Source organism: Orcinus orca, chromosome 1 (assembly GCF_937001465.1).
Source record: "Orcinus orca chromosome 1, mOrcOrc1.1, whole genome shotgun sequence".
In the NCBI taxonomy this organism is placed as follows: domain Eukaryota; kingdom Metazoa; phylum Chordata; class Mammalia; order Artiodactyla; family Delphinidae; genus Orcinus; species Orcinus orca.
Window position 1 is genome coordinate 182,485,892 of NC_064559.1, and position 16,628 is coordinate 182,502,519.

A 16,628-nucleotide genomic window follows, 5' to 3' on the forward strand; every position below is an offset into this window, starting at 1 on the left:
CAAACCTTCTCTGATGTGAGCCTCACCTGTTAAAGGAGATAGGAATGCTGCTGTGAGGACTGTAGGAAGTTGGCTCCTATAGGGTCTAGCCCAGCAGCGGGCAGTGAGTGGACCGTTGCTGGGGGCCGTGGGAGAGCCTGTCTACCCCTCTGAGCCCGATTCCTTATCTGTGAATCCATGCCTTGCAGGACATTGTGAAAGTCCGATGCCAAGGGGAAGGAAAAGCAGTGTGATCCGACAAGGGCCGAGCAGGTGTCAGGCCCTTGTCTTCTTCTTTCCTCTGAGGGGTCAGGTGCAGCTCACCCTCTGGACTGCCAGGCCCTGATGCCCTTCATTCTAGCATCCCTTTGAAGGCCGGCATCTTCTCTAAAGTTTCTCTTACTTGGAGGTGGGGCTGTTCTCAGCTACAAGTACCACCGAGTAGGGGTGGGAGCTCGTGGTGGAGAAAGGGGCTGGTGATCCTATGGAAGAAAGCTGTGGGATCTCCCCAAGACAAGTGGAGTTATTCCACCAGCCCAGGTTCCTCCCTACTTCTTCCCCCCGACATTCTCCCAGGAGCGTGGGGCCAGCCCTGGGTCTGGGCCTCACTTCTCGGTCCCTCCCCAGGGTCAGAGTGAGCAGACTTACTCCACGGTGAAGACAGGGGAGCCTGCGGTCACCGTCACCAACCTCAAGCCGGCTACCCGCTACGTCTTTCAGATCCGGGCGGCTTCCCCGGGGCCCTCCTGGGAGACCCAGAGCTTCAACCCCAGCATTGAAGTGCAGACCCCGGGGGAGGGTAAGTGATGTGTCAAGTGAAGAGAAAACCCAGCCTGGGGCTGGAGCAGGGAGGCAAATTGGGGCGGGGCGGGGGGGGGGGCGTTATCTGTGCAATGAAGGGAACCTGTAGAACAGTTCAGTCACAACCTAATTAATGGATGAATTTGGTTGGACTTCCCTGGCGGTTCAGTGGTTAAGACTTTGCGGTTCTACCGCAGGGGGCATGGTGGAACTGGTGGGAGAACTAAGATCCCACGTGCTGCTCAGTGTGGCCAAAAAAAAAAAAAAAAAGCATGAGTTTGGAATCCAACAACTAGTGGCTTACATTGGGTACCTGTCCTGGAGGAACTCACAGGGGAGGGGCCCATGAACAACTATAACCCAGGTCTCAGCTGGCGTCTCCCTGCCTCCCAGAACCTCCCACGTCTCGTGGAAACATCCTGTGCCCTCTCCAAGATTCTTCTCTTTTCTTGGGAGAAATTTTTGTCTCCTGGTCACTCCTTGCCATTGACTGCTAAGTTCTTGTTCCCATCCTGCTGCTTTGTCGCTGCCGTGATACAGACTCAAACGTGGGCCCCCGTCCCTCTTCCCACTAGGCCTTACAGTGTGAAGCAGAGGGGTGAGGCCCAGCTCACCCTCTGGACTGCCAGGCCCTGACATCTACCATCCTAGCATCCAACCTTCCCTGAGGGTTGGGGCACACGAAGGGAGTTGCACCTGCAGCGGTAAACAAAACAAAACACCGGGAGAAGTGGTTAGGATTCGGCACGTTCATTGCCAGGGCCTGGGTTCAATCTCTGGTCAGGGAACTAAGACCTCATGAGCTGCGTAGTGCGGCCCAAAACAAACAGAAAAACACCAGGAGAATTGTACACTTTCAATGGGTGAATTGTACGGTATGAGAATAATTTCTCAATAACGCTCTTATCAAAACAGAAGCTGAACATCAGATATGCCCAATCCTAACGCAGCTCCAGCTCTTCGGCATGGTGTGGCGCTACCCCCTCTTCCCTTGGCTTCCCTCCCCTGGTTCCTCTTCTCCCCACCCACCCCCAGTCCCCCCTCCTGATGCGTGCAGAGCATTTAGCGTTCTCTTTTGTTGTTCTCCTGCTGCTAACCCAGCCCTCAGGATCTCACCTCTATCTACCCGAGCAGCTCATGCAAGTATTTTCCCGGACAAAGGCAGTTCCCCCTAAGAGGCATCCTGGCACCAGCTGTCTAGATAATAATTCTTTCCAACCTGCTACATGAGTCTAATCCAAGATAGGAAGAGTTCTGAGCCCAAAGGGAGGTGGAGATAAAATGTGGAGGGAGTTTGAGTTCTGGGAAAGGAAAACAGCACTTCTTGCTCGAACGCCTGTGTCTCTGCCAGACCTCGGCCAGGTGCTGGCAAGAGATTAGAGCTGTGTCTTGAAGGCTGGGGAACGTCTGAGTGTGTGGAGGTGGGCAGGGAAGGCGTTTTGGGTAGAGGAAGCCATCAGAACAAAGGCTCGCGGGTTTGGCTGGAGTGGGTGTGGCTGGAGTGCGTGTGGCTGGAGTGGGTGTGGCAGAGGGCGGGAGCTGGGAGCCGGTAGCTGAAGAGGGCTGATGACTTCCCTTAATTTGGTGCTTCTTAGTTGGTAGATACACTGCTCAGCTTCCGGGCAGCCTCCTTTGCTGTGGCCCTGGCTGTGGGGAGTGGTTCCCCAATCTGCAGAGTACTTTTTCCAGTGAGCTGTGACTCCAAATCAGGATCACGAGGAAGGACCATGCTTCACCGCTGTATTAGTTACCCGTTGCTGTGTAGCAAATTACCCCCAAAACTCAGCGGCCAAAAACAACAGATGTTTATTATCTTGTGGTTTCCTTGGGTCAGGAATATGGGCGAGGCTTAGCTGGGCGCCACCTGTCTCAGGTCTCTCAAAGGCTGCAAGCAAGGTGTCCTCTGGGGCTGCGGTCATCTCCAGGCTTACCTGGGGCGGAGTGGGGAGCGGGTGTCTGCCCCCCTGCTTGGGCTCTTGCTGGCTGTCTGTGGGAGGCAGGCATATGCCTCCTGGGCTTCTCCAAGGGCTATTTATAACCCAGCAACTAGATTCTTCCAGAGACTGAGAGAGAGAGAGAGAGAGAGAGAGAGCGCAAGAAGGCACCCGAGACAGAAGCCAGTCTCTTGTAACCTAATCATGGAGGTGACATCCCATCACTTTTGTTGTATTCTGTTCATGAGAAGCAAGTGACTATGTTCCGCCCACACTCAAGGGGAGGGAACACCAGGAGGTGGCGAACCCAGGAGGGCCATCTCAGAGGCTGCGGACCACAACCACTTTTAGCTCCATCCTCAGTTTCCGCGTCCACATGGATACTTCATTTCAAACAGTCCTTGGCAACTCCACTGCCTGCTGCCACCAGCTGGACCCTGGACCCAGTTCCTCATCTCTGAAAATGTGGGCTCTGAAATCTGCTCTTTGACCCTGACCTTGTTGGCCTCTAACTCTTCCTTCCTCTCCTATCCCTCTTCCTCACTTGCTCTGTGACATCCTAATAGCAGCTCTTGGGATCTGACCTCATCTCCCAGGCTCTCAGCCCCTCCTGTCCCCACAGTCATCTCTCCCCAGTGAGCACAGATTCTCCGGCAGAAACATGCCCCACCTCTGCCGGCCCTCATTCCCCGGACATCGTGCTGCACCTGCCCCGCTAGTCCCCAGGCTTGGCTGTCCTCCTCTGTCCCTCGCCAAGGCTGCCTGCAGAGTTGTATTCTTCTAATCTCAGTTTAGTCTTCAGGGCTGCGTAGCATTTTCCCCGTTCTTGTCACGTCTCTCAAACACCTCCCCTCTCTCCCCGCTCCCGAGCCAGCAGATCCCCTCACTCCTCTCCCTGTGGGCAGGAACTCTGTCTATCGCTTGAGCTCCCTGTTACCCTCGGGATATCCTGGCTCATACTGGCCTAGCATTCAAGGACCTTCCGGTTCTGTCTCCTCCCCCAGCTCCCTTCACCCTCCTGCCCTCCAGCTTCATACCTTCATATCTTGCATCTGCATCTCTGCCTCCAGGCAGTCTGTTTTCCAGCCACATGGGATGACTTGCCGTTTTCCAGACCCAGCAGGTGCATCTAAGCATCATCAACAACCCTTTCAATCTTCCAGGTCCAGCGCAGATGACGCCTTTTCTACAAACCTTCCTCGCTGGCTTTAGGAAGAAATTATCATGCCTCTGCTCAGCTCTGCTCATTCACGTCTCTGTTTTTTTTCATTCTACAGTTAAGATTTTTCATTTCTGTCTCCCGCACTGGTCGGTACACCCCTCCAGAGCTGGGATTTTGGCTCATCCATTGCTATCTCCCCAGAACTAGTGCCAGCCTGGCACACATGTTGGATGGATGGATGGATGGATGGATGGATGGGGCTGAGAGCCTGGCTCTTCCCCTGGGCAAATAGTTCAAAGCAGAGGCTTTAGGAATCAGGTTCGAATCTTAGGTTCACTGTTTGTTAGCTGTGTGACCTTGGGCAAATTACACAACTTTTCTCAGTGTCAGTTTCCTCAGCTATAAAATGGAAACAGTAACACCTTACTGGCTTGGATCACTTAGTCTTGAATGGAGCAAGTGTGCATTAAATGTTAACTCATCATTATTGCTGGTGACAGTTCTGGATGGGGGCTGGGGAGCTTGGAAGAGAGGCCATCCCCCTGCAGAGCTACCTTCCTTGTGCATCAGAAAGGCAAAAAGGGAGGCCTGGGCCTGCCTGTCTGGATGCCTGCTCCTCTCTCTCAGAGCTGGGCTGCAGTGGAAGTGCCTTGCCCTGGGAAAGGAGGAAGCTCCACGTGCCACTGTGGCTGGTGGGGCTGCCTTGGTCCCTTGCTGCCGGGAGGCCGGGCCAAGTGCGGAGGTGCTGTGGGAATCCTGCTGTGGGGTGAGGACAGGAGTCTGTCCTGGAGCTTCCCCGGGACCCTGGTCCTCTGCCTCTCTCAACCTCGTGGTTTCCCTCCCAGCTGCCTCAGGGTCCAAGGACCAGAGCCCCGCAGTCGTCGTCACCATCGTGACCATCTCAGCCCTCCTCGTCCTGGGCTCTGTGATGAGCGTGCTGGCCATTTGGAGGAGGTAGGTGGCTGGTCCCAGCCTGGATGATGCCTGGTGGGCCATGTCCCTGCGCACATTCACACGTGCTCACAGGCACTCATGTCTGTATCTGCATTTGCACCTGTGCGGATGTGCACGGGCGAGCACACCCCTGTGTAGATACAGGCGTGGCTGGTGTGGTCCTGGCCTTCCTCCCACCGTCCTGACCCCCTGCTCCTGCAGTCGGCAGCGTGGCAGCCAGCACGGCAGCTAGCTCAGCCGCTCTGGGATGAAGGGATTTAGCTCCTTAACTCATTAAATGTCAGAAGGCATCGCTGAGGATGGAATCAAGCTCCAGCTGCCCCGGTGTGATTAGGGTCCTCCTGAGGCACTCAGAGGCCCCCAGCCCCTGCCCGAAAGGGATCTGGAGGCCCTTCAACACAGGCAAAAGGAAGAAAGGCAGAAATTGTGTGTGCGTGTGTGCGCGCGCCCGCGCCTGCGTGCAGGGAGAACAGGGAGGGGAACTCATAAACCAGAAACCCCCAACCCCCAGCAGAAGAAGCTGGCAGAGTGGGCAGAGGAAGGGGCTGGGAGGAGGGGCAAAGATGTGGAGCTTGGGTCCGGCCCTTTGGCATGCAGCAGAAATCTCATGGCATATATATCGCCCTTCTCCCCAGGGCCACAGTCTGCCACATACAGAGGCACCCGGGTGGGTTCCAGGCTGGGGCTGAGGTCAGCAGACTGGAGGGGCTGGAAAGTCTGCATGTGACAGGCTGGAGTGGGGGGAGCACAGGAGAGGAATGGGCTGGCCCGGGAGCCACACATCAGCATCCTGGAACCGCCTGCGGGCTGGAGGGACCGTGAGCTTTCACTTGGCTCGGAGGGGACTGTTTGCTTGGTCTTGAATAAGGTGCTGAAAGTGACTGAGGAGGAGTGAGTCTGGGAGCCAGCTCTGCCCGGGCCAGGTGAGTCAGGAAGGCAGGACAGGAGTGGAATCTCCTTTCTCACAGAGCTTAAAAGTCCTTATATGAGACCTGTTGGAAAAGCGGGAATGGACAGGAGCTGAGAGCATCTTGTCCTGGCTGTGAGCTCACGGTCTCTGGGAGGCAGAAGGAGGAAAGGGGAGAGAGGTGAGCAAGGAGGGCCTCTTCAGGCAGACCCTACAGAACAGGGGCAGCTGCCCAGCAGCTCCTCGGAGACAGATGCACCAGAGCAGGCAGAGTAAGCCAGGGGTGGATTTCAAAATGTGCTCAGAATCAAACGGCACCAAAATGAGAACCTGCCTGGTCTAGCGCTGATGTGCAGAGAGGCACTCATCTCCAGCACGTGTGTCCCAGCTTTGCAGACGGGAACACCTCCCTCAGCCGTCTCCTCCTCTCGCAGTCTCTGCGGTATCCGCTCTGTGCGGCGGGCTCCTTACCTCCGCTTTCCCTCCCCAGTCCATCTTGCGTCACCCAGTGGGAGCTGCTCATTTTCTCTGCCACCACTCCTCCAGCCACTCAGCCTTGCCCCCTTCATCCCTCGTTGCCTCTCCCGGCTGTTGCCCTCATTCATGGAAGTCCTGTTCCCGTGCGGGATGACCTCAGTGGCCATTGGAGGACCTGCCCCACCCCTCGGCCTCTGGGCTCTTTCACTCCCTTGTTTCCGTGGACCTTCTCTCCTCTTCCATCTCAGCTGCCCTCTCCCATCTCCTGACGTGGACCTGGCCATCACCCCAAACACTGGCACCAGTTCTGCTTTTGCCCTGCAGACTCCCCGTCCTTGCAGCTCGCTCCCTCAGCCATGGCTGCTGCACCCGCCCTTTAACAGCAACTTTAACCCCTCAACTTCTCGCCCCCAAGTCTACACACCTGCCTATCTCTGCATCCATCCTCCTCCTCCTTTTGCTCTAGAGGAGGTGCCATTCTCCCGGCCAGGATCTTCTACCTGTGACCATACTTCCTACCATCTCAGGAACCCATTACTATTGATAATGTCCACTTCTTCCCCACGATAGCTAACATTTATTTAGTGCTTAGTAAGCTCTTGGCACCAGTGTGATCAGGCACGGATGTCTTTATCCTGATTTTATTAAAGAGAAATCCCAGCCACCTGGTCCCACAGACAGAGAGTGGACCACCTAGGGAGCCGGTCGTCAGATTCCAGAGCCCATGCTGGCGACCGCCATCATGACCACTCCAGACTACAGGACAGCCTCCTCTTTCCCACTGGTATCGAAATGTGGTCATCTCTCTCCAGTCTCCCCTAACCCCTCCTCCTAGAGCCTTCATGTGACCTCGTTCCTCTGCTCCACTTTTTCTTTCCTTGCTTCCTGTGATATCGCCCGCCACCTCCCCCCACCCCCGCCCCCGATTTCCCTTCTGTTTCCCTCCAGTTTCTCTGGTGGTTCTTTCATGATCTCCTCCATGGCATCCTTCTCCTCTACCCAATTTTTAGATGGTGGGGGTCCTCAGACTTGTTCCCTGTCCCACTTCTCAGGCTCCCTCCTCTCCCTGGGCAATACCCCCAGCTCCAGAACTTGTATCTCCAGAGCACACCTCTGCCAAACTCCAGACACACACACAGCTAACTCCCTGCTCATTGATTGTCCCTGCTTTTACCAGAGGCCCTGCAAACTCACATGTCTAAATGAGAACTCCCGATCTCAGGAACTGGTACACCCCACACCCTGCTGGGCAAGCTGGAATCCGAGTTGTTCCAACCTTCCCCCTCTCCCTTTCTGCCTTCCAGCTATCTCCGAGCCCTGTGGCCCTGTCACCTAAATGTGACTTGAGTCCTCTTACTTTTCTCCGAGTCCATGGTCACCACATAGCCCGAGCCACTGCCATCTCCTGCGGGGACACAGCAGCAGCTGGGGTGACCTTCCTAAAATGCAAATTGAACCTTGGCTCAAAACCCCCCAGGGGGTTCTGGGGCCTCTCCTCTGCCCCCAGAATAAAACCAAAGTCTTTATCTGGGCCTGCAAGGCCCTGCCTCAGGGGGCCCCAGATGCCAGCCTGTGGCTCTGTTGATCATGATGCAGTCCTTTGGTCCACGGCTGCCTCTGTCTCAGGAAGCCATCCTTGATGGCCCCGGCCACGTCAGATCCATCTGTGAGGTGCTCCCCATGGCGCACCACCCTTCTTTGCTTGGACCTGTGAGTGGGCTTGTGGTTCCTTCTCAATGTTTGTTTTCTTGACTGGACACAAGGTCTGCCTGTTTTGTTCAGCTGTAGGCAGGGGAGCAGCTTGGGCCTGAAGTCAGGGCATGGATTTGGGTGCCTCTGGAGTTGCAAGAATACACTGTGTCTCAAAGTGAAAATAACTAGGAATGCGGAGGCGGGTGAGGGGTTAGGTCTGGGGCTAGGATTGTGTGTGTGATGTGGGCAGAAGCTTTCAGACCAGCAGGACAAGAAGGCCCCTCCCCTGGGGCACAGACCTTATCCTTTTGGAGGAACAGAGAGGTGCCGCCCTGGGTGCTGGTGAGATGGGAAGGGCTGGGACAGCCTGGCTCAAAGAATGACTACGGACCCCCCGACCCCCAACCCCCTACCCCAGGACCTGCAGCTATGGCAAAGGAGGTCGGGATGCCCATGATGAGGAGGAGCTGTATTTCCACTGTGAGTTGTCTGGGCCTGACGCGGGGCGGGGCGGGCACCCCTCTACCTTACCCCTCAATCCTCTTCCTTGCTGCCATTGCATAACCCCCACTCCTCCAGTCGTGGAGGCCCCTTATCCCACCCCCCTCTCTTTCCCTGCGTTCCCAGTCAAAGTCCCAACTCGCCGCACATTCGTGGATCCCCAGAGCTGTGGGGACCCGCTGCTGGCTGTTCATCTGTTTGCCAAGGAGCTGGATGCGAAAAGCGTCACGCTGGAGAGGAGCCTTGGAACAGGCAAGCTAGGCAGCGCGGAAGCCTTGTCCGTTGGGAAGCCCCGCCTCCGCCCCCTCCCAGCCGTCTCTAGAAGCCCCTCCTCCATCCCACCCCGTCTCTATCCTGTAAGCCTGCCTCCACCCCAAGTCCCGCCCCCATTTCTGGAGGCCCCGCCTCTACCCAGTCCCCACCCTGTCCAGGAAGCGCCCCCTCCACATCAAGCTGGACCTCCGTCCACCAGGATCCAGGGAAGGAGGTGGCAGAGGAGTCTGTGGCCCTGCCTTCCTACCCTGGGCCTGTCCCCAAGGTCAGAATTCTCTCCATTCAGGCCCTTTCAGAGCTGGCTCTGCAGACTGCCACTGGCAGAAGTTTGGTCCCAGGCCTTCAAGGGACGATGGGGAGGGGCCTTTGCAAGCTTGGGGACCAGGCATACCAGAGTTCTAGTCCTGGCTCTGCCACTGACCAGCTGTGTGACCAGGGGTACGTCCCTTTTCCGCTTTGAGCCTCAGTTTCTCATCTGTTAAATGGGCATGATATTTGCCTCAGACAGAGCTGATGTGGGGGCTTTCCAGCACTCAGCCCAGGGCCGGATTCACAGTGGGTGCGTGCTCTCTAACGTCAGTTCCCTCGCTTCCTTTTTTCCTGTCTGCAAACCCTCAGCCCCTGCACTAAGGGAGTGCTTTCACCAGGAGCCTGACACTCTTCCCTGGCACTGTCAGCAGACTCGCTGGTAGAGACCAGAAAGGGGCAGCGTGGCAGAATAGGTGTCATCGTTACCCTTCCTGGGTCACCCTGCGCCTCTGGTGTGCTGGCATGTGCAGCGTCCTCTCTTTGAGGCTTTGGAATTTCCCGCCGAAGCAGGCAGGGAGGACTCCCCATTTCACAGAGGAGAAAACTGGGGCCAAAAGAGGGAAAGAGCAGAAGCCCACGTCACACGGCTGGTACTCAGTTTACCAGGATTTGACATCAGGAGACCCGAGTCCCGTGATCCAGAAGCGGCTTTCTCCTCGGCTCACCCTGCCCAGGTTGGCCGAGGGAGCGGCCTCCGGGGGGTGTCTGAGGTGCCTTTTCCCCCCAGGGCGGTTTGGGGAGCTGTGCTTCGGCTGCCTGCAGCTTCCGGGCCGCCAGGAGCTCCCCGTGGCCGTGCACACGCTGAGGGAGGGCTGCTCCGACTTGCAGAGGCTCAGCTTCCTGGCCGAGGCCCTCACCTTGGGCCAGTTCGACCACAGCCATGTGGTGCGGCTGGAGGGCGTCGTCACCCGAGGTAGGGCCCATGCTCCACCCGTGTGGGAGGAGATGATGGGGTGGGAGGTGGAGGTGTGCTGTGCCCCCAGGCCCTCTGCTCAGTCACGAGAGGGAGCCCTGACGCTGCCCAGCATGGAGAGAAGGGCTCAGCCCTCCTTCACTGACTCTGGGTGGCCTCTCGGACCCTGCGTGATCTTTGGGCGTGTGGTGACACTCGGTGGGGTTGGCTCACTTGGACCTTCAGAGTGATCGCCCTCAGCTAACTTGGTGCAGATCCTCACCTTGGCCTTTGTTCCCCTCAGACGACACCTCTTTTGTTCTTCAGCACAGAGGGTCCTGGGCTGGGCAGGAGGGTGGCAAGACTCAGGGAGCTTGGCCTTGGTTCTGGCCTTCTTGGAGGGGTCTGGGGCCCAGGTGGGGGAGCACATGTGCTCACAGAGGGCAGCAGGCACCTTAGCGTGTGTTCCCCTCCGTGGGTACAGGAAGCACCTTGATGATCGTTACTGAGTACATGAGCCATGGGGCCCTGGACGGCTTCCTCAGGGTGAGTGGCCTGGGCCCTGCGGGGTACTGATGACCATGATATTCTTGGTCCCTCACTTTTCCCTTTGGTGGGCCTTGGGGTTGGCCTCATTCCCTATAAAGATGACCACTGGCCAGGCTGACCTGGCAGGTCACATGGCAAACTGAAGCCCAGAGAGGGCCAGTTGACTTCCCCGGGGTCACCCAGCAACAGGGGACGCGAGAGTGCAGCCTGGCCTCGCTCTCCTCCTCTCACAGCGGCACGAGGGCCAGCTGGTGGCTGTGCAGCTGATGGGGATGCTGCCCGGCCTGGCGTCGGCCATGAAGTATCTGTCGGAAATGGGCTACGTCCACCGGGGCCTGGCGGCCCGCCGGGTGCTGGTCAGCAGCGACCTCATCTGCAAGATCTCCGGCTTTGGGCGGGGACCTCGGGACCGAGCAGAGGCTGTCTACACCACCATGGTGAGGAGCCCTTCCCTCGGCAAGCTGCCCTGGAGTCCCCATCTCCCCACATCCCCCTTCCTGGCTGTGTCAGGGTCACTCCTGCCCCTCCATCCAGTTGTCCATTGCCAGTGTGGGCCTCGCCTAGATGAGCAGCCGGGGAGACGGCAGGGGGGGCTGGATCTGTGGCTCTGCGGGTGGGGAGCCCTGGCTGTGTGACCCGGTCCCCTCCTGCCCCTGACCTGCCTGCCTGCCCGCAGAGCGGCCGGAGCCCGGCACTGTGGGCCGCCCCCGAGACGCTTCAGTTTGGCCACTTCAGCTCCGCCAGTGATGTTTGGAGCTTCGGTGTCGTCATGTGGGAGGTGATGGCCTTTGGGGAGCGGCCCTACTGGGACATGTCTGGCCAAGACGTGAGTGACGCCCGTGGCTTCTGCTCCTTGCCTTCTGATCTTGTTGCTCCCTGACCTCTGCCCATTAACCCTTGACCTGTTAGCCCCAGGCCCCTCTTCACTGTCTACTTGCTTCCAGTCCTGCCTGGTCACCACTTGAGCCTTCCTTGGGATGGGGTGAGTGTGTGTATTGGGGGACCTAAAACCTCCTGTCTGCCCGCCACCCCCATGGCCTAGGTGATCAAAGCCGTGGAGGATGGCTTCCGGCTGCCACCCCCCAGGCACTGCCCCTCCCCCCTGCACCGACTGATGCTTGACTGCTGGCAGAAGGACCCGGGTGAGCGGCCCAGGTTCTGCCAGATCCATGGCCTCCTGAGCAAGATGGTGCAGGATCCAGAGCCCCCGACGTGTGCCGACACTACCTGTGCCAGGTACAGCTGTCACCTCGCGTGTCCCAGGTACATCCCCAGGTATCTCCAACCGTACCAGGTGTAGCAGAACTCTCACCTGTCCACGAATGCCCCCCCCCCGCCACCATGTACAAGTACAGCTGCCCTACTTGTCCTCCCCCACCAGTCCAGGTACGACGACTCACTCAGGTACCCCAGATAGATCTAATACTCCCACCTGCCTTAGGCACGTATAACTTTTCATCTTAGTCACTTCTGCTTGTCCTGGGTTTTGCCCCACGTATGCCAGGTACAGTGACCACATACATAAATGTGGTAATAGTCCTAACATATCTGTAGTTCCAATAAATAAGTGCAATTAGTGTTAGTTGTCCCCAATACCAGTCACTTCCCAAGTTCTCCTAGGGACATCCTACCCAAGACTGTCGCAGACACTCCCTTTACCTGGCTCCTATGCAGCTCACTCTCTGCCAGCCAGAGCATCTGAACCCGCGCCTGCTCTGAGGATACCTAGCACCCTGTGTGAGCCAGGCCTGTCGGAGGCTCGGCCATCTTCCCCTCCTCCTGGCCGTTCTCAGACGGCCTCTCCTCAGCAGAGTGACCGGGTCTGGGCCCCAGGTCCCTGCTGTCGACTGACCACTGCTCCTCTGCTCCCCAGGCCTCCCACGCCCCTGGCGGACCGTGCCTTCTCCACCTTCCCCTCCTTTGGCTCCGTGGGCGCGTGGCTGGAGGCCCTGGACCTGGGCCGCTACAAGGACAGCTTCGCTGCCGCTGGCTATGGGAGCCTGGAGGCTGTGGCCGCCATGACTGCCCAGTGAGTCTGAAGGGCCCGGGGGCCCTGCCCCTGCCGGCATGGGAGGCCCAGCCGGTCCTGATTCCGGTTCCCTGGCTGGGCAGGGGATGGGAGGGACAGCAGAAGGTGGGGAAGAGCCAGCTGGGTCTGACCCGCCCTTCTTCTTCGCAGGGACCTGGTGAGCCTGGGCATCTCATCGGTGGAACACCGGGAGGACCTCCTCAGCGGGATCAGTGCCCTGCGGGCCCGGGTGCTCCAGCTGCAGGGCCGGGGGGTGCAGGTGTGAGCGGCCCCACTTTTCCAGGCCAGGACCCCATGGGGCTCCAGCCCCCAGCCTTGCCCAGGACCCCCGCCAGCTGCACTCCATCCGTGCGGAAGTGAGCTCCCAGAGCTTGTGTGGAGCCCCGGTTTCCTCCATTTCCCTGCCTTCTCCCCCCATTTCCCCCAGTCTGAGCACCTTGGCTGACTCAGTCCCCCTGGAAAAAAGGTTCAAAACCTGGGGAGGATCCCTGAGATAACAGTGGGAGGAAATGCAGGGTCTCCGAGACTAAGGTGGGCAGGGGCAGGGAGGAAGACATAGCTTTAAATGGCCCGCTTCATGCCCTTCTGTCTTCCATACCCACTGGGGTCTGGGGCCTACTCAAAAGGGTGCCCCACTTTCCCACAGACCATTGGCCAGCAGTCAGCACAGGTCCCTGATGGATGGGCTCCTGTCAGTGACCACAGCTGCCTGGCCGCCAATCCTGATGGGCCATGGGGCCTCAGTTCCCCATATTCCAGCTGGGCCCTGTCTGGACACTGGTCCCGAGGCCCAGGCAGGCAAAGGTGGTGCTGAGATCAGGGGCTGGACCCCGAGGGCCCCGGACTTAGGAGCTCATTTCTGCTTCCCCCACCCTTGAGCTGACCATTCAGGGTGAGGGTGAGGGTCCCGGTGTTCCCCTGAGGCCCCACTAGGTGCCCCCCACCCCCTTTGCTTTCCTTTTATAAACTCACCGGCCAGGACATCTGGGAAGAGCATGAGGAGAGAAGTTTTCTCCCCGGGGCCCCAAGAGCTTTGCTCCTCAGACTTGGGGGATGATGAAGACATGACTCTCAGAGACGGAGCTTCTCTCTCTAACAGGCCGGTCCAACCCTTACCGTACAGGTGGGGAAAACAAGACCTAGTGAGGAGTCAGGGCCAGAGCTGGGGTTGAACCCATGTGCCCAACTCCTGATCCAGAGCCGACGTTGGCTCTGGAGAGAGTCATGGGTCCTGCCCTGTGTCACCAACACTCTTTCCTGAGGCAGCCCAGGGGTACTCTGAGGTGACCCCCTCTTGCAGCCTCCATCCCCTGCACCCAGCCTCCCGTGGAGTACCTCCTCCCTCTGGCCCCACTTCTGCGGGGCTTTGGCAGAAGTAGTTGCCCTGAGCTGAGTCCAGAGTTCCTTATCCAGGAAGGCTTCCCGGAGGCGGGGGTGATCGTGAGGCCAGGGCTTTCGTGGCACAGAATGAAGGCAACTGGGTCTGGATAGGGTCACCCCTGACCTATGCCTGCTGTGGTTTGGCTGCGTGTGGGTCGGGTGGGATGGGCTGGGAAGGAGACAAGGGCTACAGGAAGGGGTGAAGGAGATGCAGCCGGCCCTTGGAGGGCCCAGACGAGGCGGGGAGGTGAACTCGGGCTCCAGGAACTACTCCACGTCCCCCACGGGAGACCTTAGGGCCTGTGGGCCGGACACTCCTGGTGTGTGTATATGGAGGGGCGTCTGGAAAGGTTCCTTGACTGAGAGTCTGAGGCATCCATTGAACAGGGCCTTGGAGGAGCGGGGGGAGGACTCTTTCCTTAGGGTTGGTGGAGTTTTCCGCAGGCCAAGACGGAGGGCCTAGGACAAGAGGAATCCAAGCAGAGGGGCCAGCGTGAGAAGGAGCCTGGAGGGTGGGAGATGCAGCACATCTTTGGGGAGTGCTCCGTGGTGGGGGACGGCGCCTCTCAGCAGGGCCTTTGGCCTCATTCTGCCAGCAGGGCAGGCGTCCCCCCACCCCCGCTGTCCATCTCCTGAGCACCTGCCCCAGCTCAGTGTCCTGGGGAGTGCTAGGGGAGGCCGAGATATTTCTTCTACCTTTGACAGAGCTGGAGGGTCCCTTGCTGGTGCCCTCCAGGCCCTGCCCCGTGGGAAGTCTGGAAAGGACATACCAGCATCCTGTGGAGGGAGCCTCATGCCCATCTCCAGCCTCATCAGTCATGCCCTGAAGGTCAGAGTCCCCTCCTCCTCCCCCCGCTGTTCTGCAGAGTCCGCTGGCTGTGTTGGCAGGACTTCGGTGTCCAGGGTAGACCTCCCTTCCACTGAGGAGTGAGGTGTCAGCATCCTGATGGGTCCCAGGCCTCAGCGCTGCACAGGTGCCGGCAAGATGCAGGCTGATGGCTCCCTGGGAGCCCTCTACAGATCTATTTTTATATGGACCTTATTCACTGGATAGAGAGGTGGCCTGCAAGCCCCCAGCACCCATATCTGAGCCCATCCAGGGAGGGAAGGGGCTGGTTGTTGGTGGTGGGGGAGTGGTTCCTTTGACTAATTCTGGAGGTGTTTTTATAGTTCTTGGGTTCTATATGCAGGACAAAGTAATAAAAACTTGTCTGTGGTATGGTGCCTCTGTCAGTGACAGTTGCTTAACTGTTAAGTAACTTGTGTGGGAGGGTTTCGCCCCCCACCCCGCCCCACCACAGGGGTCTCCAAAGTGTGTGTCTGAGATCTCTGAGCAAGAGACACATTTAGGAAATAGATGACAGGACAGTGTGATCAGGGTTTACCCTAGGGGCGAGCAGTGGGTGGCTTCCCCGAGGGGGCAACACTCCGTGGCGGTGCCATTGCCGGAGATGGACCACGTAAGGGGAGGGGGAGCAGGTTAAGCAGCGATGTGGGAAATGACGAGCTCGGTTTTGGACCAGGCGGCAATGTGTGTCTGACACTGTGAATAAACGATGCTTAGGTGATGTCCTAGCACAGCCTCCACAAGAACTAGCTCTTCATATGACTAATTGAACCTAACTGTTCATAAGGCAACACATTTGGACTTCTTTCAACAGGACGTCCCAAGTAGGGCTTTTGGAACGATCGGGGGGCCTGTAGGGCAAAGAATGAAACTACTGTTCATTGGAAACGCCCCTGGTGCGGGGAGGGCCTCCTCCTCCCTTCATCCAGGCCTCCTCCTCCCTCGAGCTCAGAGCAGCTCTGCTTTTATTGGCTTTATACACACAGCAGAGGCTACAAAGTAAACTGCCCACAGGGATGAGGTAAGAATTCCTTTGAACGGGAAGAGGCCTCTGAGGACCGAGGGAAAGTGCTACACAGCTCCTCTTGACTGTGGCCCGTGTTGCTAGATATTTGTTGGTGGCTAGTGACTGTTTTTGTGAAATCTCATGATTTTTAAATTGTTAGCAATTAATTTGAAAAGACAAAATCCAAACAGTGAAAAGCGTTTGCGGCCCTTTTTGGTCTATGGGCTGGCGGTAAGGTTTGAATTTTCTTTGCCGCATGCCAGCCCTGTGATAGTTCAGCCCATGCCTTAAATCCTGGGATGGGGAGCTCATTACCGTCTCCAAGCCAGCTCTTGTATGGAATGAAGGACTGCTCCATCTTTGTCGTGTGACTGGTATTTACTAAGGACCTGTTACATACTACACATTCCCTGCAACTGGGTCCAGGCAGTAGTGCAGTTGGAGCCAAACTAGGGTGAGGGTGGCTTTGAGTAAAGAATGTTGGATCCTAAGTGTTTTCTTGACGTCAGGCTCTACTTAACAACAGTGTACCAGACAATGAAGGAAAAGGTACAAGCCTCAGCTTTGGTGACTTAATCGCTTGAAATGAGTAACCTCTACTCTAAATGCTGTCACTGACTGAAGGGCCTTCTCCCTAAACTGTCAACACCGATGACCTGCTGAACCGTGACCCCAGTCTGTCTTCTCTTCCGCCGTGAGCCCCACGTCGATCATTTTGGCGAAGAGCGAATTCCAGGAAGGCAGATCTGCCAGAGCCTGGAGCTTGGGAAGTGAGAAGCACGATCACTGAATCACCTGGGCCCCTGCTTTGTCCCTGGCCAACGAGACTTGCTACACAAGTAAACTATAGGTACCCTAGATACTGTGCCCCCATGATGTAAATTTCTAGCTCATGGAAGGAAGATGTTGGGGAAAAGCTTCTTGGGCTAGGTTACC

At 57.6% G+C, this 16,628-nt stretch overlaps 1 protein-coding gene across 1 annotated transcript in view; it reads left to right on the forward strand.

Annotated features, from left to right (window-relative positions):
- Nucleotides 1-15,058, forward strand: part of EPHA10 (EPH receptor A10) — a 42,472-nt gene extending 27,414 nt beyond the window's left edge. The window contains exons 7-17 of the mRNA XM_004266438.4: nucleotides 607-778; nucleotides 4,722-4,830; nucleotides 8,325-8,386; nucleotides 8,534-8,659; nucleotides 9,717-9,902; nucleotides 10,366-10,427; nucleotides 10,664-10,867; nucleotides 11,107-11,256; nucleotides 11,473-11,666; nucleotides 12,304-12,459; nucleotides 12,610-15,058. Of these exons, the coding sequence (XP_004266486.1) occupies nucleotides 607-778; nucleotides 4,722-4,830; nucleotides 8,325-8,386; nucleotides 8,534-8,659; nucleotides 9,717-9,902; nucleotides 10,366-10,427; nucleotides 10,664-10,867; nucleotides 11,107-11,256; nucleotides 11,473-11,666; nucleotides 12,304-12,459; nucleotides 12,610-12,724 (1,536 nt within the window). The 3' untranslated portion in view covers nucleotides 12,725-15,058. The remainder of the gene's footprint in view (nucleotides 1-606; nucleotides 779-4,721; nucleotides 4,831-8,324; nucleotides 8,387-8,533; nucleotides 8,660-9,716; nucleotides 9,903-10,365; nucleotides 10,428-10,663; nucleotides 10,868-11,106; nucleotides 11,257-11,472; nucleotides 11,667-12,303; nucleotides 12,460-12,609) is intronic.
- Nucleotides 15,059-16,628: the final 1,570 nt, after the last annotated feature.